General features: G+C 40.0%; 1 protein-coding gene across 2 annotated transcripts in view; it reads left to right on the forward strand.

Moving 5' to 3' along the window:
- The window catches only part of bckdhb (branched chain keto acid dehydrogenase E1 subunit beta), a 48198-nt gene that overhangs the window by 14729 nt on the left and 7056 nt on the right, over positions 1-26413 (forward strand). For both annotated transcript variants that reach the window (XM_054621846.1, XM_054621847.1), the window contains exons 8-9: positions 1412-1522; positions 22015-22101. In XM_054621846.1, the coding sequence (XP_054477821.1) occupies positions 1412-1522; positions 22015-22101 (198 nt within the window). The remainder of the gene's footprint in view (positions 1-1411; positions 1523-22014; positions 22102-26413) is intronic.

Below are 26413 nucleotides of genomic sequence, written 5' to 3' on the forward strand. Positions count from 1 at the left end.
TCTTGTCTTTCTCCGTGTGTTAACGCCACATGTCTGCCACACACTTTCCATTGTTGCCCTTCTTTTCATCCGAGAGATTTTATTTTCCCCGGCTCTGTATCAAGCTGCCTGTAACTCACCAGGTGTCATCACCGACTTTGATTGAACCGGGCCACTTGAACAGGCTTATCCAGGCCGTAATGTACCCGGAACACGGGAGGGGGGTCGGAGGGCATTGAAGGAAAATCTCACCATCTAAGCCAGTATTATCATTGAAGGGTGGACGGAGAAGAACAGGGATCCAGTGAAGTAGTGGAAAGCATGGCTCTCCTTTTAGAAATACCATTATTCTCTCCTTTTACCTCATTACTTCCCTCGTCTGTCCGGGCCGTGCAGATGAGAGTAAAGAAAACAACTTTCACAGATTGGAGTGAAAGGATGAGTGCATAGTCCCCAGTTTCTGATCGCACAAACAGGTTTTTTTCCCCGTAGTCTCAACAGTCCCTCCATTAATGATTTCTCCCTCAGAGAGATCCTCTTTATCAGCTGGAAATAATGTACTGGCAGTACCATTCCATAATAAATCCTTGTAGTTATCGAGTATATTTGTTAGCTTGAAGCCAGAGACTGTATCTTTCAAACTGGCTTGACTGTTTAGTGTCGACATTGTAGTTGTGATGATTCAGATTTATCACAGCTATCGTTATTTATAAGCTACAATAATTCCTGCCAGTAAATATGGACTCCATGAACTCAAGTACTTTACAACACAAATTATGAAATAATGGGAATAACTTGCACGCCATGTTTTGAAGTTTAAATGGCTGTTTTCAACTTTTATTTTATTTGGCCCTGATCTGCAAGAGGCTCTGCGTTCCTCAGCAGCAAATACGCTAAAAAAAACAATGCTTTATCGTTATTATTGTTCACCATGCGTACCAGCAGCAAATAAATATTGTTATATGTTAATGTTATGTTTCAAAATACCAGTTTAAACAGTGAGTTTTGATATCTTTTTTTTTTACATTCAAAGTTGTTATTTCTCTATTTAATTATTTATTTCTCTATTTATTATACACACACACACACACACACACACACACACACACACTAATAGGTGTATGTGTAATGCAGTGCCAATAATTTACTGTGGACATTTGGAGCAATCTACATAATTGCTTGCTTGTGTTTTGGGCATTTTGCAACAGCAAGTAGACTGCTTGGGTTCTAATAAATATCCCAGCTATGAAGCATCTGGAGGTAATCAATCACACTAGATATTTTAGTGCTTATGAGATTAGAAACGCATATAATGCACAATAAATGTTTGACTGTTTATGTTGTAGCAGGCATGAAATCCTTGCCATATTGTAAGCTGCATTAGCTCATTAGATTTAAAGGTATGCTTCCTGTTCCTTTTTTTCCCATTTAGATCCATGTGATGAGGGAGGTGGCCGATATGGCTCAAGAGAAACTGGGAGTGTCCTGCGAGCTCATCGATCTACAGACCATCCTACCCTGGGATGTTGAAACTGTTTGTAAGGTAAGAGAAACACACATCTAATCACAAACAACTCCGCCTGAGCAAAAAAGCTTCTCAAAACTGAGAGCAGGAGTAAACGCTGCGTAAATCTTCAGACTCATTAACTTTTTATTTTTGTGGCATTTCTTACTGTTGCCTATTAACCAATATTCTAAAAATATGTTTGCATCATAGTTTGTTTATATCTCTATGTCATTGGTCACATACTGTGTAGCCATGTTCTGCATCCCCAAGTGATTACATTACCATAGATTGTTTAAATCATCATTTAGCATAAATAATGATTCCTTTGAGCAGCTGTTGTTCATTGGAATCATCTTCCTACTGTAGATGTGTTTTTATTGTGGTACCGAGGCATGACTCTGTGGTTCTCTTTGGTGCTTGAATCAGGATTCCTTCCATTACTGGAAAGACCAAAACAAAATATTTAATTTGGTAGAGCTTTGAGATGCTTTCCAGTCGGTAGTCAATCTTTATTTATTTTGATAGGGGGAAAGGAGCACAAAGCAAGAGAGTTTGGGAAATCATGGCTTCTTTCCGTGTCACCATTGGCGACTGTCAGTAGACTAAAACAGCAGGAGAGAGCCTGAAGTTTTGAAAGATGGTTTTATATGAAAACCAAGATGTCTGTTCAGGCAGGCTTTGAATAGCTTCACAGTCGTATATACATCCTCTCCACTCTCAGGACCCTGCTTTTTTTCAATGGCCCTCGAGTGTGTCACATTCTGGCCCATTTGTGTCAACACGGCTGCTTTTTGTAGCCATATCACTGTATACATTTTAATTTAGGATATTTATTGTCCAATTTCCATGCTCCTCTGGTGAAACCTACAACGTTTTTAGTGAGCACCGTGCTGCTCCGGCTGCCAAGCAAATCTTATAACCAGCAGTTAAATTACAGGACGAAATTGTGGTAGGAGAGTAGTAATTTAAGAGGGAGTCAATTGTAATGGAGGGCAGAGACTTTTGTATTGTGCTGCCGCTGAAGGACTTCTAACTCGAAGTGAGCAGTAGTCAGTTACAGATTGTTTTCTCAAAGAGGGGACTTCTCAAGTGAATGTTTTTTTTCGTTGTAGTTCCCCATTAAAACCGCTGCCATGAAATTGAATAGAGTGTTTATGTGCTGCTCGGTGGGCCTAATGCCAGGCCTGCCACCTCGGGCTTGTCAACAACATCTCTCCTTGTCATTTCCTCCAACCAAATGCCGTCTTGAATGTCTGTCCATGTCAAACCCATAAACCAATTTCTCCACAACCCTGCTGCACCCACACACATACACTCACTCACATCCTGTGCACGCTTTCATTTTTTGGCAGTTAAGTCTCTGTTGCATTACACTGATACACTGGTGTCCCTACTGTTTTGATTTTTCCCCCCCAATTGAGACCCTTTTTTTCCTGGCAAGTTCAGCTGGCTGAGCACAGAACAAGCTATTTTCATCAAGCTATTATAACATCTCAGTGAAAGCAAAATTAATTCTAGGCTAAATCATGATTCTCATCACCCAAAATAATGCATAGGAATACAGATTAAGGGGCCCATATCTTTTAATTAATCTGAAGTGTATAGACAATTATCAAGACAAGCATTAGTCAGAATGAAAGCCAATGTGAAAGCTAAGGGGCTGTCAAGCTTACATAACACTCAATAAAATGAAAGGTGTCTGAATCAACACTTGATGCTCAAAGCATTAATACAATGTCTTGCTCTGTTCCTTTGGTGCATTTAAGGTGCACAGCACAGATATAATCTCTGGTGTCCAAAGGTAGACTGGTCTGCCATTGTTCATTTGCAACGCTTGGCATTAACTTTGCCTGTGCTGTTGCCACCGCTTTATAATTAATCTACGTGATTACAGGTGCTTTCTGACTTGAATAAGAAGGGTTTGTTTTTGTGCCCTCGTGTTTTATATTGAGCCTATTTAGAATATGATAGATTGAGATGGATCTGAAACAATTAGTCCATTGATTGCCTTGTCAATAAGCAGAAATGTCATTACAAAAAAATTAGCGTGGATAACCTCTCATGCAAAAATTAAACATTTTCTTCCAGCACCTCAAATGTAAAGATTAGCTGTTTGTCTCTTGTTTTTATATACTGAAAAGTGAATATCTTCTTGTTTTGGACTGTTGGTTGAACAAGACAAGCTTATTAAAGATGTCACATTGTGATGAGTATTATATTCATTATTTTCTCAAAATGTATAGACCAAACAATGAATCGATCAATGGGTAAAATAATTGGCAGATAAAATAATGTTATTTTATCTGTTATGTTAGTTGCAGCCCTAGAATGAGTGCAGTCTGCTTTATTAATACAGTGTATTTCTTTTGTATAACTCTGTATAGTTACTAATCCTTCCTAATTCTTTGATTAACAGCAGGAGCTGCAAACACATGTGGTTCTGTTTATGCTACACCATATTCAGCATTAACAGATGTGTTCATAAGTTTGCCTGTGCGTACAGTTCTTTGCAGCAATGCCGAAAGTATATAGCCCAAAAGTAACGCAGCCCTTTGTGTCCTCAATAACCCTTCCCAGTGGTGCCCTAACTACTGGGTGCTGCAGCTGCTCTGGGCTGGCATGACATCTGGTTAGTTCTGTGAATGTGTGATGCTCAGACATTTAGAGTTTAATCATACTGCGATCCCACCCATGCAGAACTAGTTTTAGTGGAATATCTATTTGCAGCACAATTTTAGGTCTTCAGTTGATGATTATTTCCAATTTAATGCTGATAATAAATCATTGATATTTCACTTGTACCCACACCATTGCAAATGTTCAGCATTTTCATTGACAAATTACTGAAGCAATTCATTGATGACCAACAATTTTGACAATTTTTTATTTTTTATTATTGACTAATCGCATCAGTCCTACAGAGTTTGCTTGTTACAGCAAGACATCAGTAGTCGGCATTTATGAATTGAATTATTTCTTGGACATGTAGCTCAATATGGGACACGCCTTTTCTCATCTCTGATGATAGGAGACCATAATAACAAAGTATTGCCAGGAGCCTAGATTATATATTCATCTCTGCATATAATAGCATGTGTAGGCATGGTGTGGTGTCAAGACCTCACAATAGTTTACATGCAGTTTGGCAAACTAAATAAGGAGTTTGCGTGACCTCTTGTTAAGCTTACTATCTTCTGATAAATAGATGTTTTACTGCTATTCTGAGCTGAATAGAGGGAGTACGTAAAAACCCTGTGACAATTTCTTAATTCAAAAGATTGGACACCTGGTGTCAAACATTTTCCGGCAAGCACACATCTCTGTAAAGCTGGCCTTTTTTGTACTGCTTATTAAGCGTCTGTCAGATGCGGTGACTGTGCAGACAGTGAGATAGGCCACAGACACACATCCGGCCGCTGGCAGCCAATTAAAATTCCGTGTGAGTCACATTTACCTTGCGTATCTTTTAGTCAGGGATGCGTGTTGTATTTGAGGGTGGTTTATGTATAACATAAATTAAGAATAATGGGTCTTTCAGCATGAGAGATCATTAAGGCAAAGCTCTGAAGGAACATGCCATGTTTCTGTTTCCTGAGGGATCGGTTCTGGCAGCCATCAGCTATACTTGGATCTAAATATATTCAACCCTCTCGTTGACTAGGGGAATCATGGGCAGAAATTGCTGTAAAAGTGAGTGAGTCCAGCGCTCCAGTAAATGTAATAGTTGTTCTTTATGGGATGAACAAAATGGCTGGTTTAACCCTGCCAGACCAATGGCTCAGATGATATGCTGTGGAAAGTCTCCCTGTAGAGCTCTGACAGAGTGCGTGTGGCGCTGTAGCTGTGTAAAGATGCTAAAAGCACACATGTCTGCATAAGAGCGTTTTGATTCCTCACTGAGGGGTCTGCTTTACTCCCTGTTGTTTAATGGCCATTTTTGTTCTTCAGATGGCCAGTTAGCCAACATTTCCACCCCTTCTTACATGTATTCACATTTGAAAGAGTTGGCCAGTCGGCAGTATTGAAAACATCTCTGCTCTCATTATAGTGTTAGTCAGTCGCTGCTGATTCAGCCTTATTCTCAGGTTTTCCAGATTCCAGATCCTTCCAGTGAATAATCAGATTGGCTCGCCAGGGCCAGTTTGCAGTCATCGTTTCTTCAACCACGATTGGAGTCGGCACTTCCCACTGCACCACACACAGGTCCCACTGGGCAGCAGCTGGTGGACCTCAAAAGAAATAGTTTCTTATTTTCCCGTCAGTTGTTCTCCACCTTCTGTAACTTCTAGACTATGTGACTGCTGTGTCCACCATCATGCACATCTGCCTGTTAAAGACAAACCCGCCAGCATCAGTTGGCTGATGTAGCAAAGATAATAACCCTAGCCCAACGGAAGGGATCCAAAGCCCTTGTGCACTTGTCATCAATAAAACCAATGCCAAATTATGCATACTTTTATTTCACCAGAGGCTTGTGGAGGAATTGGATTGTTTCCCGCCTTTATCCCTTTTCCAAAAAGTGAAGTTCGAACAAATTTAAAATAAGATGTTTTTTGTTCAGATTAATTTGCATGAAACACAGTGTGTATTTGTACAAGGGTCCTGAGGATGAGTTTGGCAAGGTAAACAGGTTGATGAAGATTTACAGTCTGCGTCCACTCATCTCTGGTGCCTCCGCTGCTTCGCCTGTTGTCAAACAGCCATGTCTGTGTTTGCTGTCTGTTGCGTAGAACCCAAAACGCTTTCACACACAGTAGTTAACTCCATTTTATTTAATAGCTTAGTTCACTGATAGTTCATGCAATAGGTGAAGCTGAGCATTTTAAGAACGCCCTTTTGGTATAACAACAAAATAAGTCGCATAAGTATTCACAAACAAAGTTACGTAACTCGTAAAACACAGTGCACAAATAAATCCAGACTGATTTGTGTCTGTAAATCTGTAATTGTATCCGTGCCTCTAATTTACAGCTTATTTTTTTACTCATTTGTACATCAACTTAAACATTTTTTTATATATATACATACATATTATATTTGTGTTTCCACCTACTTATGTGAATGTTTTGAGACTGTTTACCTTGCTGTTTCACACAAAGTCCACAAATACTGGAAGCATATGACTCGTAAAATGTTACATGAGTTGTGTCTTGTAAAACACGATGCACAAAGCTTAAAATGTTTTCCAACTAAAAACCATGTCTCCCATGTATACAGAAGGCTTACAGCTAATATATTGTAAAATACATGGAACATCATTGAATACTGGGAATTGGAATTAAATGTTACAACTGTCATAAAGGAATCAATAGCCAATAATAGAGAATTTGACAGGAAATTAAAAATGTAATATTTTTTTTATCATATGAAAGATCCTTGGGCATTATGTCGGTCCAAACTGTGGAGAAATAGGTGATCACTCACATAACTTTTGGAGTGGATGGTCCCTCAAATCCAGTGTTCATCTATTAGACTCCATACCGGAAGGCACAGATCTGAGGTATATACTGCGGATACTTTAAATGATTGCCTGAAAAATTATTACTGTGAACTGGAAGGATGCAAAACCACCAACCATAACTCAGTGGTTTCAGAGAATGAAATACGTTCATACATTGGAAAAAATGACTGCAAATCTACAACTGAAAAAGGACACATTTATGCAAACGTGGACCTGTGTTACATTGTACCTAGGGGTTTAAACAATTGAGATGGTTTGTTGTAACAAAACTGTGATGTACTACCAGGACTACTATTGCTATGCTCATCTGTAACTAACCCTAATCACTCTGCATTTATTTCTGCATCGTGTTTTCCAAGTTGCATAACTTGACATTTGTTTGCAATTTAACACCATAGCCCTCTTCTGGACTCAATGACCGACTAATTCTAACGGTTACATGTTCAAATTAAATATGTAATATCAAATATAAGGTGACAACCCTAATCCGTCTTGATCAATGTTTTGCAGAGCTGAGAACAGGCTTAAAACACTGGATTTGTGCATTATCGTACAACAACCTTACAATAGAGAGTTGAAACCGTACTTTTGTTTGTTCTTTTTATTAGTATGATGTATTCAAATGTTCAACTTTACAATTCTAATACTTATACAAAAAGGTTACCGCACAAGGTTCAGTGAGCCAAGAGGCTTCTACTGTAAGGAGTGGTTAAAAAAAAGAAGAAGCTGTTTTTATAGCCTCTGTTGTGTTGGTATCTCTTAGTTACTCGCTTAGCACAAAGCTCAGCCTGTCTTTTCTCTTCATTATTATCTCTGCCTTTCACTCTCTCTCAGTATTACTGTACTCATCTCTCAGATGTTTGTTCATTTCAACCACAGAAAGTCTGAGCATGTCCTCTGAGCAAGTCTGTGCTAGCCTGTGAGTTTGCAAGTCCCATCTGCACCCATAAAAGACCTTAAATCATAATCCATCAACAATTTGTCTTGAGTATCGAACATTTTTCCCCTGCAGGCTTGAAAACTGGATGATGAACATTGTAGTTTGAATCCCTACATCCCAGCACAGCAATCAACACGTGGTATGCATACAAAAGCCCACCAAACCTGTTTTTTGTTTTTTTTTAAACAATAGCTGCTTTGCTTCGGAGGAGCAGCTATTGTCCAAACCTGTTCGAGTAAATCTCATGTCAAAGCCGTTTCTGAAGTTGTGTAAAATCATGCCAAAGTAAGTGTCATTAAATGTTTGAAATTAGGATATCTCGATTCGCTGAACAAACTACTATGTTTGTATATTTTGGAGCCGTGTCGCTTCTGAGTTTATTCAATCAGGACTTGAGCTGGCCTGTTGGGTCCTTGATGTGCCTGGAAACAGTTCTCCAGCTCGTTGTCTTCTAAACTTCCCCGCTCGATAAATGTGCCTCTTTGCCTGCGCTCCAGCTGAAGTCTCTTTTGCTGCGGCGCTGCCTGGATCTCAGCCCTCGCCGTGATTCAACCAATTTGGCTGAACCTGTTCAACCCTCAAACACATGCAAAACGGAATCACTCGAGGACTTGAAAAGTGCATCAATATGTCAAGTCTTACAGCGTATAAAAAACATTTGTCAAAGTCACGAACAAAGGCAAATTTTAATGGATGCTTGATAGAGGAGGAAGAGATGTGTGTGTGTGTGGGGGGGGGGGGGGGGGGGTACAGCAGCATCTGTTCTGTTTCTTGGAAGTGATGCAGGTTGCAATGTCTGCATGTTCTGAGTGCTTTGGCGTCTGTTGACTCACTGTACCGATAAGACCTCCTTATCAAGGGTTCGCTCACCACCCTCACTTTCTCTAATGGGTTCAAGCCGTAATGTGTGTCCCCGAGCCCAATGTGGCTGGTAAATGGAATGTTTGGAAGCAGGTGGGAGTCATGCAGGACAGAGAACGCTCTCATATGTTTGTTTGTCAAGCGCTCCGAGGTGGAAACATACGTGAAAGCAAACGGAGCCAGGAAGCCACCAATGTCTTGTTCTCAGTGTCAGGTTCAACTGGTTGTTTTAGTCTTGACAGCTGTGGTTGTTTCTGTTTTTAATACCACCTACCATTATTATATGGGGTGAATAATCCATCACATGAGGTTGCCATTAACTGTTCTTAACTGAGCAGTGCACCATGGGCCGATTGGACAATATTCCAAAAATTGCTTCAAAACAATATGGAACAATAAAAAGATGGTACTTTAAAACATATTTGATTTATGTAAAACGAATTCAGGCTTTCTCAAATAGAAACAGTCTTTTGATAATGAATAAAAACTTCCTTATAACATTCAAACCATTATTTAAATATTTATGACCAATTCAGTAGTCTTGTTGTTGCTTTCAGAAGGAAAATCAAACATGTAATAGTGATGAGTTCTGACCCCGACCTCACTTACTCAACCTCGTTTGAACATGTTTTGAAGGATTCGATGTAATATCACAATGTTCAGGTGTCAGAATTATTGTGGTTAAGTGAACTTTCAATCTGAGGATCAGTTTTTCTTTCGGAGACAATCTGCCAGGGGTTTTTCTGTTTCCCCAATTTTGACACAGGATTGTTCTGGCACATCAGGCCGTAGTGTCTTTTTAATAGTAAACATCAAGAGTTTCCTCTGTTCAAGAAGGACCCTGAGATCCGTAACAGAGTAGATTACGATGATGTCAGCTACGACTCCACAACTTGAAGCATTTATTTTTTTGGTCATTTGGTTACATTTTTTTGAAGCCAGAGCAAAGTGACTGGATAATTTCCTTATCCCACCACTTTGCTTTGACATCTACCTCATAGCAGCCTCATTATTCTTGTGTTTCAGCTACAGTCATGTTGAATTATGAAAATATGTGGAGCTTTTCCAATGAAACAAGGTTTCTGAACGGCCACATGGAAATTTAACAAGTCCACTGGCAAATGATGGTTCAGAGCACACTTCCAGCTTTTCATGTGAACATGGCACAGCAGCTTTCATTTAAGATGTGACCACACATATGATGCTGAAACTCAACTTTTGAACTTATTCACCGATTTGAACTCCACCACCAAATGGTGTCCCATGACATAATCTAGGCCTCGCAACATCAATTATCTTCCTTCTTCCAGGCGCAGCTTCCTGTGACCTTTGCTTTTCCAGGTCAAGAGCATACAGTTGAAATGACGGCCAGTCCTTTTTGCTTCATTTCCTCATAAGAAAGATGAGCCTTGAGCTTTGTCATTATGGTAATAGAACAGCAAATTATGGCTACCAACAGGTGGGGTCTAGATGATGGCCTAGGACCTGCCTGTTTCTGGTGTGAAGAAGAGTAAGGGTTGGTTTCCAATGTTGTTTAGACTAGTGTTATTCAAATAAGTGCAATGCTACAGGAAAAGTGGACTGCAAAACTATCTGGACAGTAATAATTGCAGGGTAAATAAGTGTCAGTAAAATTTTAACCATATTAGATTAGGATACAAATTTCATTTTTTTTTGTTCTTTCAATAACTGCTGAGAATTGTAAAATAATGAGACGATCCCCATCAGAACTACGAAGTAGTACTGTTAAAGCAATAAATAATAAAAGAATGATGGTGTGAATCTATAAAAAACAGTTTGCGGAAATAGAAAAGCGTTTTGATGTTCAATAACATTGTAGTTGTTTTTTTTGTAAATTTAGTTTTCTTTTTAAAGACAGGGTTGTTATTCTTGAGAAAATAGCAAGAGTACGCTAGATTTGAAAGATTATCCAACCGAAAAACCCAGCACATATCATGGTCTGTCTCCTCTGGGGAATGGAAGAAGGAAGAATAAAGTAGTGCAATGAAGTTAAGAACCAACCATCCTAAATTCAGTGATGATTGGCCATAATGTCTAATTCCTCGTTTATACTCCTGCGTCTGCGTGCCATGCATTCTGTGCGGGCATCGTTGCGCACACTGGGCATAAATAGTACTGCGGTAGACATGTGTAGCATGTCATTTCTTTTTGATTTGGACCTGTGGTTTTCAAATCCTTTTGTCAAGCGGTCTTTGATTTATTTGATAGGCGTGATTCAATAGTTCCATACGCGTTTGTCCCAACACCATTCCAAGGCTGGAAAAAAATTATGGAAGAGTTGGATGATGAAGAGGAACTGAATAAATAAGATGGTGGTTGTTGTTGTAACATGATGTGAGGTACTTATCTGAAAAAACCCATCTCCACATAGAGAACATTGTTGGAAATTAAAATGAAAAATATTTCTTGAAAAGATAGGAATTTTTAATGATACAAAATGTCATGGAATTTTATTGTTTGCCTACATTTTATTTTGATTCCTTTGCCTTGATTTGACACCCAGCACAGTGGTGAGCAGATACTGCCTTTATCTGAGTTTGTGGTCTGGAGCCGGGCCAGGGGTGAGCCAGGCAACCTGCTAGCGATTAGCACACAGACAGACCGGGCTCCTGCCTGTGTTTCCCTTTCAGTTGTGGGTTCTGTTCAAGTATTTGCTAACTGGCCCAACACAACACTCCTAATATATTTGGCCCACGGTCACACACACTGGAAACAATCTAAAGCAGAAGAAAATGGCACAGGAAGAAAGTAGCCAGAGGTTTGGACCGCACTCCTTGCATTCTTATTATTGTAGCCCACGTCTTTAATTAGATTGTTAACACTGAGCTCTTTGGACCAGACCAGCAGAACTTTGTAGAGAGAAAGTAAGAAAACATGGGGAAAGAGACAGCCGGTTAAAGAATGATGTCAAGAAGGGGAGATCTTTGGGCAAGGGTGGGGGGGCATATGTGCCGTTTGGCCGGTGTGTGACATAACTCTGTCATATTTCGTGCCGCAACCCAGTGTTTCGATGGTTATATCAGTGGAAAATTACTCATGGTTGTTTTTCTGTGATGGGTCCAGCTCCTCTTTCTGTCTCTCCTGATGTCGCTGGTGAAAAGTATGGCGTAATGCAACACTGCAAAAAGAATAAAACCTTGACCAGAACTTCAGTTTCCAGTAATTTGTCTAGATTAGATGTGTACATCACCAAGTTTTTGGTTGATGGAGCCCATTTGTGGTTCACCCCAACTCTTTAAGGTAGAGTAGAGTAGTCTTCCCTCTGTGTCTCCTCAAATCCCCCGCCCCCCACTAGACTGTCTGCTACTGACTTCTTTTCCATTCTTCTCCCTGGCAGTAGCTAGTGCTCACATTCCACCACTAGGCACTGGAGATTTCTCAAATTCTTCCCAGTGACACTCACTGGAGAAATGTGGCCAAGTCCAAACCTCCATGCATTAAGAAATCATATAAGCTCATGATAGACAGTCAAAAGTAGGACACATAGTTAATATTAGCCATGGTTGTTCTGTTGTTTTTGTAAGAGACACCCTAGTGATTTCCACAGATCAGTGCAATGTGTCACTTATCCAAGGAAGTCTCCCATACAGATCAAACGGATAAGACAAATTACCAAACAATGTTGAAAAAGGGCTGAAACATCAAAATGAGGTAGAGAAATCACCCTTTTCACTTCTCATTCCCCGGGCGCTTCATTGCAGCCCACTGCTCCTCCGGGATGGGTTAAATGCAGAGATATAATTTCCCCATTGTGGGACTAATAAAGGCTTAATTATAATTATTATGAGGTGATGATGGCCAAATACAATTTTGGTACCACATGATAATGATGATTATGTCAGTGGCAGTTTTTGTTCTGAAGCGATCTCCCTAAAAGCAAAAAGGCACTTTAGATTGGACCGTTTTTTTTGGGCCAGGTCGCCAGTTTTCCACTCTAGAGGATGGGTTAAAGAGCCTTGGCCAGAGGTGTGGACAGATTGAGATCATTGAGGTCAGACTGTAGGCTGATAGCAGGACTGAGTGGAAAAGGCAGAGTGTCTGAAGTCATGAGGACACAGACATCCAAGACCTCCGCACACATACAACACATACCAGCAGATAGGTCTATTGCCTAGGGATTTTCTCAAAGGTCCTTTAAAAGTCCGTTATAAATCATGAAGTCTGTTACAGAACCTAAAACCAAACCAAAAGTAATAAAGCTTTTTTAATCGATCTTAAACGAAAGTTTGTTTTTCTTTTCACAGCAGCTCTTAAAATTAATAGAAAACACATTTACTAATGTGTTGGGCATTTACTTAATGCAATATTTCTTAATTCCCTATAAAAATTAATGATTAGGAATTATTTAAACTCTCAATAATAGTCTTTCTTAGCCTTTCCATTTAGCGGTTCTGAACTTTCTCTTGCTGTGTTGAGTTTTGAAGTTAAACAGTTTTTATTTCACTTCCCAAAGCTCAGTTTGGCCAGCACCCTGATATATTTTATACTGAAGTTGCTGAGTTGTCCTAAAGCTAATTTTAATGAAGAAAACAGTTTTTGGATATATTGGTGTGAAAGTGCCTTAATTTCATGCCTCTTGGTGAGTTTTTACCACAGCACACTCTGCCTTCTCCAGTCACCTCACCTGGCAAATCTTCACCATCTACACATAAGGATTGTGTAAATTAGCAAATCAAGTCTGTGACAGCTCTCGCACAATTTCTCCATTTTCTCATTATCAGTCCTAATCACAATGCCATAAGAAAACATAAGTAAATAAATTGTTCACCTTTCAAACTTCCTTTTTTAGAAAAAACGATATCCAGAGTGGTGGATACACTGATTGTCGCTATCATTTTGAAAGTAATGAGTTTGATTCCTGTAAACGTAATAATACTGCGGTGACACTCGGGATGTGTTATGCTGCACGATAGATACTCTGAGTGTTCAGAGATCAACTCTGATTTAATTTTTTTTTTTTTTAAATCCTTTTCTTGTTCTTCCTCTCAGTAGCTGCCGTGATTCACGGTAAAGAACCATTGTTCAGCAGGATCATTTCTAAGCATCAACATTGTAGGTATTGGTTTGTTTTCCACTCAGAAAGTGGAAGCTTGCTAGCTAAGCTTGCTAGCTAAGCTAACTAGCGTCCACCCGGAAAGTTGAAGCAATTCCGACTAGCTTGCAAACGTTTGCACTGATTCCCACCAGATGTTATTTTTCAAATAAAACAAGAAAACTCTGTTGGCTGAGTGTGAAAAAAGTTTTGAGTCTATGCATTTGGGCTGAATGTACCTTAAGTAGAGTGCATACCGTCGTAGCACATAGCGCTCTGCCGCTCTAAGATTTGGTTAAATTGTTGCCATTTATAGTGTGTGTCGCATGAGTGTGTGTTCTGTGTTGAATTTAGACATTCTAGTCTGTAGGGCCAGTCTGCTGCAAAATGCCGTTTTCTTTTTTATCCCAGTCCGTCACTAAATCCAGCTGTGATGACGGCAAATAAGCAGAAAAAACTCAGTGTATGTACACTTATTCATAAATGAATCCCCTTTTTGACATACTGTGTATGCACAACGGCAATTGATAAAGAACTGAAATTATTCCAAAAATGTCATGGTAAAATATGTTGACTGTTGTGTGGGCTGTCCCATCACAATGGATTAGTAGTCACTGTTTATGAAAGAGACAAATATTTGGGAGATGATTTATTTTTTCCAAAACCTCACTTTGCACAGTATTGATGGGAGCCAGATGCAGTCGCCTCTGTGATGTCCTTATGCTCCTGTAGGAATGTCACGGGCACTGGGACGTATTAAACAAGCTTCCTGTTTTGGAAGTTTGTGTTGGTCTTCATAGCCTCTTCACATTGTATTGTGTCTTGAGGGGATTTTTAAGGTGGTTTAATGAAAATGTGGTGTTGTCTTGTGATGCTACTGCTACCAAAAAGCACCCCTGTATTCTAAGTATTTGCTTTGGATTATTGTCTTAATTTACATGAAACTTCCCAACAATGGAATGAGTAGTTTTTCATTATCCAGCACTGTTACAATTACATAGGCGGGAGACATTCTTTTCTCAACTTTGTTGCTTTGAAGTGTTTATGAGGCACAATGTCAACAAAGTCAAAACCAAAAGCAGTAATTATGTGAACATTTTACTTATGATGTAGGCGTGTCATCTTATACCAATGCAAGTTCTTCCACAACACTGTTAAGTACTACTGGTATCAACTTTTTAGATGTCCTGAAGGCAAAGTAAATTGGCTTTACCAGTAGATTTTCATATTTTACACAGAAATACAAGTTTCAAACAAAATAAGAAAAGTTACAAGAACATAGCCAACCACTATTTAACATTTCTTAGAAACAAATATATTACAACAGAGACCCAACAGATCGAATAGCTAGAAGCACTAATTGTCAACATGGATTAAGTGATTATTTTCTCAAGCAATCGTTTAGTCTATGAAAGGTAAAAAATATAGTCCAAAAAATGTCCATGATTTCTTTCCAGAGCTCAATGTGATGTCTTCTAATTTATTTTTTTGTCTGACAAACAACAGTACATAACCCAAAAATATTCAATGAAAAACATGTTAAAGTGAGCAAAACAGCAAATTCTCACATTGGAGAAACTGGAATCAGGAAACCTCTGTCATTTTACTTGATTTTTTTTATTTTATTAATCAATTATCTCCGTCTACTAGAGTAAAATCATTTTTATATGACTTTCACAAAACTCAGCACTATAAGCTCCACTACTGTAATTTTTATTGTAGGTCTACGGCAATGGATTGCACCATGCTCAGGGAAAGAAAAGGAGTACTAGTACTAATATTTTACTCAAGCAAAATTAAAGTACAAAGTTGGTCAGTTTAAATATTCTCAAAGTAAACATTACATACATTAAATGTACTTATTAATGTACACAAACCATCAATAATACATTTTTCTGTAGATTGCACATTGCACCCAAACCATACGACTGATAATCATTTATAAACTGCCTTCCTCAATGTAGCCTCACTAGAATTATCCAGAAAAGGTACAAAATCAGAAAAACAACAATAAGTAAAATGTTTATCAGTTGGGGGGGGGGCAGACTTAGAAGATTCTAAGTCAACCGCTGGAGGAACCACCATGTTTGTTTTTTTAGCTTTGCTTCATTGCAATAATGCTAGCCTTAGTCGAAACCCATAGTGACGTCATCCTCAAAGGGAAAATGGAAAACATCCCTTATTTTTGGAAAACTGTTATGCAATTTCTTGTACTTTTCACTGAATGTTAGGCCCGGGCGACCCCTTGTACCCTCTACATGCAATCAATGAACATATACATGTAGGACATGTATCTTTCCCAGGGTGGCAGCCGAGCTCAGAGGGCCACATTAGAGGAGCTCCGCCCTCATTTGGCTCCTTTTCATTTATCCCATTCTCACACAGTTTATCAGGACTTTTTCTTGTGACTTTTGTTCTTATTCTGAATGATTGAGATAAACAACACTATTATAAGTAAAAGTAAAATCGCCCAAAAAAATAATATTTATATTATATGCTTTGGCACTTTTTAACACGCCCGCCCTAACATGTGATAAGTTTTAGTTAGCCTGCCTGAACCCACCCGACACGTGGGTCAGCTTGCGTCACTACTTTATATGGAGTTCAGCCTACATGTTGTGTCATTTATCAGAATTCTGTGTGCAGGGCCACTCTGAGGTTGCATCTGGGCCATTGGTGGCCTGCCAGTCGCTAATTCAATAGGCACAGTATAGAGCATTTTCTAGGACCTTTTAAAGTAATAAAATGAATTTTACTACCTTACAGTCTGTTCAAACATGCAGCAGAGCTGTCACCAAGTTGGAGTGTGTACAGTAGTAGTCGTGTGTCTGTGTACACACACTGATGCAGTCTGTGGTAAAGTGTGGTGGCAGGGCATAAAGGTAGAGAGTGTGCGTGTGTCAAGGAGTAATTGAGATGAATTGGTTTTAATGGGACTTTATGGGATGTTTGGAGTTATTTCTGTCTGAGGTCTCCTCTGGCGTCCTGGCTCCTCTGGAGGATGGCTTGGCGCTCCGCCCAGCGCCGAGGCTGTTCTACCCTTTCTGCTCTGCACTTTCATCCTTTCTCTCTCTCTCTCTCTCTCTCTCTCTCTCTCTCTCTCTCTCTCTCTCTCTCTCTCTCTGCTACTCACTTTCCTTCTCTCTGTCGTGAGAGAGAGAGAGCGAGTGATTGTATGGTGTTTGTGTTTCCTCCCACCCTGCTTCCCTCCCAGCACTGTGATTTTACAGGGCCTCCGGTTCGCCGAGCACTCACCCCTCTCCGCTAATCGCAGAGTGCCACTTTAAAGGCCCCAGCTAGTAGTCAGGCCTCATCCCGACTCTCATATGTCACGGAGATCACATGGTGGCGCATGAGTTAGGACCCTGTGGTCGCCGCACAATTACAGGGTCGGTGGAAAGGAGCAAAGCCAGCGGATCCAGCGGCAAGGACGACTCCTCGGTGGCGGCACAGAACTTAAACTTCCTCCTCCTGTTGCATTTTGATGGATGGCCGCGAGAAAGAGGAGGCATACTTTATGGGAAGGCGGTGTGTCACTTACAGTCTCCCATGTGTGTATGTGTGTGCATGCTTACAGTACAAGCACAGCAGATTTTGTTTTTGTCATCACCGCTATTTTTAAATTATTCTAGACCAATTTAGTGGTGTAAAAATACAGATCCAACAAATAAGTGTTGGCAACTTCTTCTGGAAAGAGTTTCATGTGTTTTGAAAACGTGATTCATGTGATTCTGCACCAGTCAAACCACAGCCCAGTTTAGCCCCAAGTATGGACTGTTTTTATTCACTTCTCATCCCCATAGCCTGTACATTCGACAATGAATTAGTGCCCTGTATGATCTATACTTCAGGTTTTCTTTGCCTTATATGTAGGTCTTCTTTTTTGCGAAGATGACACGTCAATGCCAAAATACCACAAGAGCATCAGCAGCAGGAAGCAACCTGTGAAAGTAACTCGCTGTCACTATCAGAAAATGTAAATCAATCAATCCTGCGTAGGCAATGTATGAAAAGCATTGTGTGTCTGTTCGTGTGGTGTACTTGAGAACACATACATGTGCTTATGTGGCTGTGTGGTCTTTGTGCACATGTGCACTTATGTGCGTGGGAGTATATATGCCATGGGAGAGTGACAGCTCTGACTTGGGCCTCTGAGGTTATGCCAGGTCATTGGCTGCTGGCCTCTGAGGGGTGAGGATGTGTGTGGGAAGCACTGGGACTGGAAGCTTAGGCTTAAGAGCAGAAGGACAAATGGATGGTTTTAGAGATGGATGGAGGGAGGAGCAAAGAGAAAAACTATTGATGAGGGTGAAACGAACCATAGCATGGAGCAGCGATGGAGTCACGAAGAACAGGACAGAAGGAGCCGGATGGTCGAAGAGACAGATTGAAGTAGGTGAGGACGGAGTGAGTGCAGGAGGATGAGCTCTCTGTTGCTCATTAGGTTTGGGTGTGTATGGGAATGGCAGTAAACATGACATTCCCTCTGCAGCCAGCGGAACTACTCCGGCATCTAATCACAGCCCTGCAGCACAATGAGTCGTAAAGCTGCAGCCACCAGAGCTGTCGCCTAGCCAAACTACCAGCAGCAGCTACCAACCAGGAGCTCTCGTTTTGATTGGAGCCCGAGCCGGGGCAGGAGGGAGGATATCTCAAGCCAACAACTTACAGAAGAGTACATACAGAATCGTAACTAACATGAATTATTCCATCAACTAGGAAAAGGGTACGGTCTTATGTATTTGGGACATAAAGTCCGATGCTGAGTGAGGCAATTAAAGTTCATCAACTCACTGGAAAGTTTCCACCCTCCAGTGAAATAATACTGGTGTCATTGAGGTGATGCCACTGTGTCCTAGCTGGCACTTAAATCGGGCAAGGCTCCGGTTTTGTATCTTTGTTTTGTCATCTAATTATTGGGAAGAGTTTAGTAGTAAATGACAAGTTGACAAATTTATAGCCCAATTTCCTTGGATTTTGTTGCCTTTTCTAGATGCCAGACAGTGTTGGGAAACATTCAAAACAGATTCTCGACTCACTCCAAGAATATTGTGCTGTTCAGCAGACAAATAAAAGTGCAATTCAATATCTTGAAAAAGTAGTTTTAAAAGTTAATCCAACAGAATCAGAAAATTGTAATAATGCTATTCAGTTTCCTATCCACTGGAATTGCACAATATAGCAACTAAAACCACTTTCTCGTTTGCCAATTCCTCCAAGTCATCACTCATTACCACACAGCCTTTCTTTTACAGTTAAGAAAATCACACCCTTTACACTGTCACTATCTACCTTAATATTGGTTCATAGTCTTGTATTTTCTTTCTAATCAACCCTTTCACTATCTTCAATTCCGGTGAGGAAATGCTCTTTGATTCAAAGGACACAAGTCACTCTGTGATAAACTCATCAGGCACGAGGCCATGAGTAGGTTGTTTTCTGACAACAGAAGCTATTACAATTGCCCTTTTTTTCAGACTTGAAATCCATCGAAGTGGAAAGAAAAATGTGTTCCCCCAAAATATTTCTAGGGACTGACAAATGCAAAACCTATATCCATGAATTTGACATTTGTGGTTTTATGTTAATTGTTTCGACACTGGGTGGATCGCCATGAAATTTCGGCACAGATATCCATGGTCCCCAGAGGATGAATCCTTATGATTTAGGTGAACCCCTGACTTTCCATCTAGTGCCATCATCAGGTCAAAAATCTTTATGTCTCCAAAACTTTGTTGTCTGACCAAATATCTGCAAAATGAATGACGTTCTCATCAGCATCCCCTGCACTTTGTGTTTGGTTCTTATTAGCCATTGTTCACATGCTACACACTAAACTAAGATGGTGCACATGGTAAACACTACACCTAATAAACTTCAACATCTAAGCATTTTCAGTCTGAGCACACAGCATGTTGAAATGAACATTTAATTCAATGCATTGGCTACAGTTTATTTGAAGAGTGAGAAAGTATAGTGAGAAAATGTCATTGTTTAATGTAACTGTTTATGTTGTTATTTTGTTCTTTTTCCTCTGTGACTGAAATGCAGTTACTTCAACTCACCATATGAACTGCATTCCCTACTGTTCTAGTGCACAAGGTGCCACATTGCTGTCACAGACGTCATTGCATTTTTTTTAGTACAGTGCGCGTTTGGAAAGAGTGCCCGTTCATAACAGGCCAATTGCTTGGCTTGACTCCCAATATTTCTGCTGGCAGTGTTGTTGGGGGCGAGTGGCCATTCGTTATAACAGAATTATTAATATTGAATGTGCTGCATGTCCACGGAAATACACCCGGCAAGTGTAGTGAAGTAGATTGTATGAACGGTTTATTGAGATATGCAAAGGTCATGCACATACAGATTCCTTGATTTATAGTTGGTATGTCATATTAGGCACTACTTACAAAAGCCTACTGAACTCGGGGCCAGCTAGTGGGCACTTTGCCAGAGACTGTCACTTTTGTTTAAGCAACATGATTTTGGGTCAAGTCTATTAACTGGCTCACAAGCTTTCCCCAGGCCCCAATTTCTGAACATCTATCCCACAGTATTGTAAAAACAGTGGCAGGCTCCTTTTGTGTCAAAAGCATCTAAAGAATGCAATCCTGTTGCAGCGAGTAGTATGATGGGTCACCCCTCTGGGAGAAGACCCACAGGGATATCAGGGTGATGCTGGTGTCGCAGTGTAAATTGGAAGTTATGTTGACAGTCTTTGTGTGTGTAGTGTGTCTGTACGATAAGGACTGAGATCAGCATCAGGGCAGGGTAGAGGATCGGGCAGTGCCACACCTGTATGAGTCATGGCGCTAAGTCTAACCTAACGGCAACATGTTATATCAAGTCATCTCCCTAGTCTCAACCCCTCGCTTGATTACTCCTCACTCTGCTGATTGCCAACAGTTGTTATTGTCTTTCAGTGTCGTTATTAACTTCCACATTCCTGAAGATAGTGTCATATAATCAGTGATTTTTTACAGACTGAACTCGTTCCCCTCAATTGGTCGAAGACTGCTAAATATGTAGCCTCTGCAAACTGACATTGCATTGAGCTTTTCTACAATCATGTTTAATGGAAAAATCTTTAAGAAGCATTGCATTCCAGCTTCTAACTACAAGGTTTTCCGATTTTCCTCAGCAATGGGAACATTTTCCTGTTTAACATCAGCGAGAGGCCCCAGAATGCCTCTGTGTTTGACACTATGTGGTCCTGTTGGAGTGGCTTAATTTACAGTGCCATATGGACAGGTGATGCTTATTGTCAGTGGGTTATTTATTTTAAATTGCTGTTTGGATTTCTTTGTGGATTCTGATAATTACCACTCTGTATTCAAAAGAAGAGAGTATTGTTTGCCGTTATTTTAGTGGAAAATCATTGCATATTCTTAACATAAACACGTATTTCAAACCTATTACTCTCTCCACACATATCTTCAATCCTATTGAAAGTTTTAAATACTCAAAATAATGTAGAAAAAAACATTTACTTTGCTATTGGTAATGACTCTGACTTGAGTTTAAGAGACGTTTACCCAATTTATTGCTGGGAACAAATAGAAATCCAACAACCTGGCAGAGGAGAGGAAAGGTTGCTGATGTTGCAAAGAACATACATAGCTTTGGTTTGGACGGTTGGCAAGTGGATGAGATTATAGTATAGTATTGGTTTTATGCTGTGGTAGATAACGGGTGGAGCAGCAAGAGGCATCCTCCTGCAGTAATGTCAGGTTGCAGAAAACCCAAATGCAAATGCCTGGCAGGCTGAGACCTCTAATGTCCATGATTGTCCCGTTGGCGCTGTATACCAGCCTAAATCAGCCCTCCAGCTCATATGCTTGTGTCGTATCCATTTAATGCGTGCACACACAGGGTAGCAAGCAGATATAGCGTACTATAGCAGGCCATATGAACCATTCTTACTGGGCAACAGCTACATAGCAGAGACTGCAACTGGTCCGAGGTACCAGTCATAATATTCTAAGAAAACGATTTACTTGATTTGAGTGATAGTTTGTGACATTCATCCTTCCAGCTTAGCAGTTCATGTGCTACTTACAATGTTGAGTGTGAACTCTGATGTGCTTGAATTGGCCAATTCGCTCTTTTTTATTTTTGAAGAAAATGTCATTTAGAGGTACTGCTGCTTTGAAACAATGAGCAAGGGGAAGGCTGAACCTCCTTTAATCATCTCTGTGTCTTTTGTTTTTCAGTCAGTGGTGAAAACCGGACGTTTGCTCATCAGCCATGAAGCGCCAATAACCGGAGGCTTTGCTGCTGAGATTAGCTCTACAGTACAGGTAAGTGTGTGCCGTCTGTGTACCAAAACATACTGTCTTTCATGAGGGTTTATTGGGGTCTGTAGCTCCCAAGGGTAGGAGGTTGTCCTCAAAGCTATTAGTCTTAATAGGTTGCAATGGTTTTGGCAATAAAAGGCCCACTTTGTAATAAATCTGATATAGCCTTTCACTGAGTGCCAAAAAGAGTGGTTTTAAAACTGTGAGGTGTGTCTCCCTTGGGAGGGCCGCAGCAGAGATAAAGGGAGACACAGAGGTGGAGATGTGAGTCAAAGATTCTGAGTGAGTTTAAAGGGACAGGTGAATGCCAGTAGGTGGGTGCAGTTGTATCCCTCATTTTGTCTGAGGGGGATGTGTCTGTCAGTTAAACTCCTGCCCCAGATCAATAGAGGCATTTTGCTACCTGCTGGTCTGGCTCAATCAACAATAAGGGAGTGAAAATGTAATGACTCAAAAGATGAGTGTATACTAGAGGAGAATTGGTTGTTTATGTAGCTGCACAGAGATATTTTATCAGTTTATACTATTTATATCAGATTGTTGATACAATTTGCTTGTTTATGTTCATGAACTCAGAGTTGAAGCAGTTAACATCAATCGATCCTCTTCACTTTGACTGCTAGTCAGATGTTGCTCTCACCCCTGTCAGTGAGCTTTTAAATGGCCAGTGACTCATCCCCCTCATTTCCATGTTTTCACATAGTGTACGGGTGATGTAAGTTGTGTCTTCACTGATTCCCTTGATCTGCAGTTTTCACATGGCTTCAAGAGATTTGGACACACTCTCTGGAAAGAAAAACTAAGACTGGTTCATAGTTGTGTTTTTTAAAGGATGCAGCTTGACTTGTCAAACTATTAAACCCTTCATTAGATTACAGATATTTAATCTTCAAAGATAAAGGCATATGCTTGTTTTGGCTTTCTCCCAAATATAAGGTACAATGGCCCTAAGTAGCCTATAATGCCCAATAAGCCATTCCTCTTAAGTGATGTGTTTAGTGCCATCAACGGTTTATAAATTGCAGCCAGTTACCAGCACATGGGACTACAGCATTTCTTATTAATTATAAACCATCTGTGTTGCTTTTAAGTTGATATCAGGCTTTGCATTGTGCCAATACCGGACAGATGAACATGCCTGGTAATCTCAGAGCCTCGTTCTCAACTGCACTTGACAGTTCGACCCAAAAGCCACCTTGTATGTATTTTGCATGAAAGGGTAATAAGTAATAACTGGGATAGTTTTGTTTTTACCTCACCATGAAACTGGTTCACCATTGGAATCTATTGTAACCAATGTCAATCCAAGCTGATTTCAGCCACTACAATCTGCAAAGGACCAAGGGCTGCATTATATGTGTATACACACACACACACACACACACACACACACACACACACACACACACACACACACACACACACACACACACACACACACACACACACACAGAGTGAGAGGGAGTGTCAAAGGACAACCTCCTTCTCTTGACCAGCATCAGTCGCCTTTCATTCTGTCAGTAAAAGAAACAGATTTCTCCCTTTGAGTTTTAATCAGCCCATCGGGCTGGAGTCCCGGCAAGTCGGCGGTGACGACAAGACAAGCTATCAAACTTTCCTCAAACTTGCGCTCCTTATTTACTTATATTGTACTTTACTTTGCTATTATTGTTTAATGAGAGATGAGGACAAAATTGGAAATTCAAAGATTTTCCTTTTTGAAACAAAATGCCCTAAAATGTTTAATAATCACATTAAAGACATAACAGTAATGGCCGATTTAAAAAAAATAAAAAAAAATAAAAATAAATAATAATAATCCTAAAAAAAAGAAAAGGATTTGCTCTTATGTAAGCCTACAAACAATTTAATAAATGAATAGTCTGTCTGTATTCAAAATCTGCAAAATGTACAGACATTATAACCCTTTTTTATATAATACCAACAAACCACAGTGAATGTGCTGTCAGACAGTGATGGATATCCATCTTCCATATGCAGTCAGAACCTGAGCAACTGGTGTAACGCAGCCTTCTCATTTGTTGAGGCAGCTTGAGGTTACGTGCTTGGTTTAATGATTTAGCTTGGCTAACTCAATGTCTGGAAACCATGCAGCAGAAATTACTTTGTGGCATAATACAAAATGGCAGTTTTAGTTTGATAGTGTTGCAATCCTACTGGGAAGCTATTAAAAATATAGCCTTGAGCGGGAAGAGTCTGAGACTAATTTAGCAGTGTGGTTGTTTAAAGGTTCCAATTTGTACCACACCTCCTTGTTTACTAGTACAGCCTTTTTACCCCTCCCCGGCTCCGAATCAAGGGACAAAAAGAGAAACGTGTTGTCAGTAAACCTGTATAGTTTAGGTATTGTTGTCTGAGAGCGCTTCTTTCTACTATTTTGTGTGAGAGTGGCTTTACCTACTAGCTAACCACCTCAGTCCCTTCCTTGAAGATCCATTTAACAATGTTCTCTTTCTCTATGAAGAACAGAGGGGAGTTGAGTTGGGCTTGGCAAGTTTCCTTTATCAAGCTTTGGCTTCGGCCCTGGTGATATAATAATGTGTCATTGGCTGGCCCTGTCCTGAGTGTTTTGGCAGATGACCCAACAGAGAAGGGATAAGATGTGGCGTAAGACAATGCTTTCATGGACCTCAGGGATGCACAGAGAGAAGTGGTGAAACACCCTCCTTCTCTGAACTCCAAACCACGACAGACTTGCTTATAAGAGATTCAGATTCCCAAAAAGGACACTGTGGCTGATCATGTGGATTCATAAAAAAAGTTTTTAAAAATTCCATTGTTGTCAAAGTAATAATATTAATGCTGCATAACTGCGACCATAGAGTATTACAAGATTGTTCAGCTGCTTTGAACAATTATTAGAAAAAAGTGCAAATTACATACTGAGTGTACAAGGATACTGAAGATGGTAGTTTGGTAGCTAAGGTAACACTACAGTTAATTCTCCAATCATATTTTACATTGCATTGAATCATATATCATTGTCCCTCAGGGGTTTCTGTGAAGCTCTTGGATTGGCTGGTAGTGCTTTCCGTTATTTGTATGTAATTTAAAACAACAGAGTCCAACATCCAACCCAGTACGCCCCGATGTGTTGTGGTACTTTTCTGGGACGTGGTTCAATGACTACGGACTCCACTCAGGCCCAGTTTTTGTTATCTGAAGATAAAGGCTTAAATGTTTTCTGCCATAAATGCCTTCTGAATCAGATTCAGACTACTAGCTGCCAGTCATGGTTGTCTGAATAAAAAGCAGAGTACCCATGAGGTCTCCATCAGGGGATACAATCAACTTCCTTGGACTATGTTAATACTATGGGGCTTTATAAAATACATGAGAATTGGTCACAGGTACCACCATGTAGGGTAGAGAGGTTTTATAATTGTGGTCTGCTGTTTAATCCCGTCAGTAACCAATAGCCTGATTCTCTCATTAGACATTTCTTACCTTTATGTAACTGCAAGGTGTTGAGCAAACTTCCCTGATGCAAGTCAGTTGCATTTCATCCGTTAGGTTTAATGTCAGTTTTACTCATTCCAAATCTTCTTACGTACTGAATATCTGAAATAAAGAAATCCTAATGTAATATCTGGATTTCATGTTTTGCAGAAATAGCCTTGAAGCTCATCTGAATTTGAAACAAGACTGAAAATCTACCTGCACTAGCAGCCCTGTGGGCTCATCATACACCAGAAAAGATGATTCAATGTATGAAAATGAAGGCAGAAACTATTTTGGGTTAGTGGTAGGGAAAGTTTTTTTTCCTCTTCAGTGTCCATCAAAATGTCCACCATTTCATATATACTGTGGAAAAATAGCCAGGGGGCGGTTAATAAACAAACAATAAGATTTATTTATTTATTAGATGTTTAGGCCTAACATTAAAAGGCCTATAACCTGACTGATTTTTCAGTCAAGCCTGCACAGAAGCAAAATTATGGAAATGCTGTGATTGTGTGTTGATATAGAACTGAAAAGACTAACCTTGTAATATGTAACGTTGTGTGGACTTTCCATCTGCCTGTTAGTAATTCAAAATAGATGAGGTCTGCATCTAGATTTGCTCCAGGCCAAGTCTATTCAAGCACACTCCTGTTCAACCTAAACATTCTCAAGTGTGTTTTCAGAAACTGGGACTGAACTTGGCCCCAGAAATCACCTGGTGTCTTTTGTTAGCTAGGGGCCAGTTACGGCATGCATTAATGATGTTTAAATGATCTTTAGAACTATTTTAGTGAGCTCATGGGTATGGAATCTTTCTTTTAATTAATTTAATATCCGCTTCTGAAGATCA

This window comes from Anoplopoma fimbria, chromosome 20, assembly GCF_027596085.1.
Source record: "Anoplopoma fimbria isolate UVic2021 breed Golden Eagle Sablefish chromosome 20, Afim_UVic_2022, whole genome shotgun sequence".
NCBI lineage: Eukaryota > Metazoa > Chordata > Actinopteri > Perciformes > Anoplopomatidae > Anoplopoma > Anoplopoma fimbria.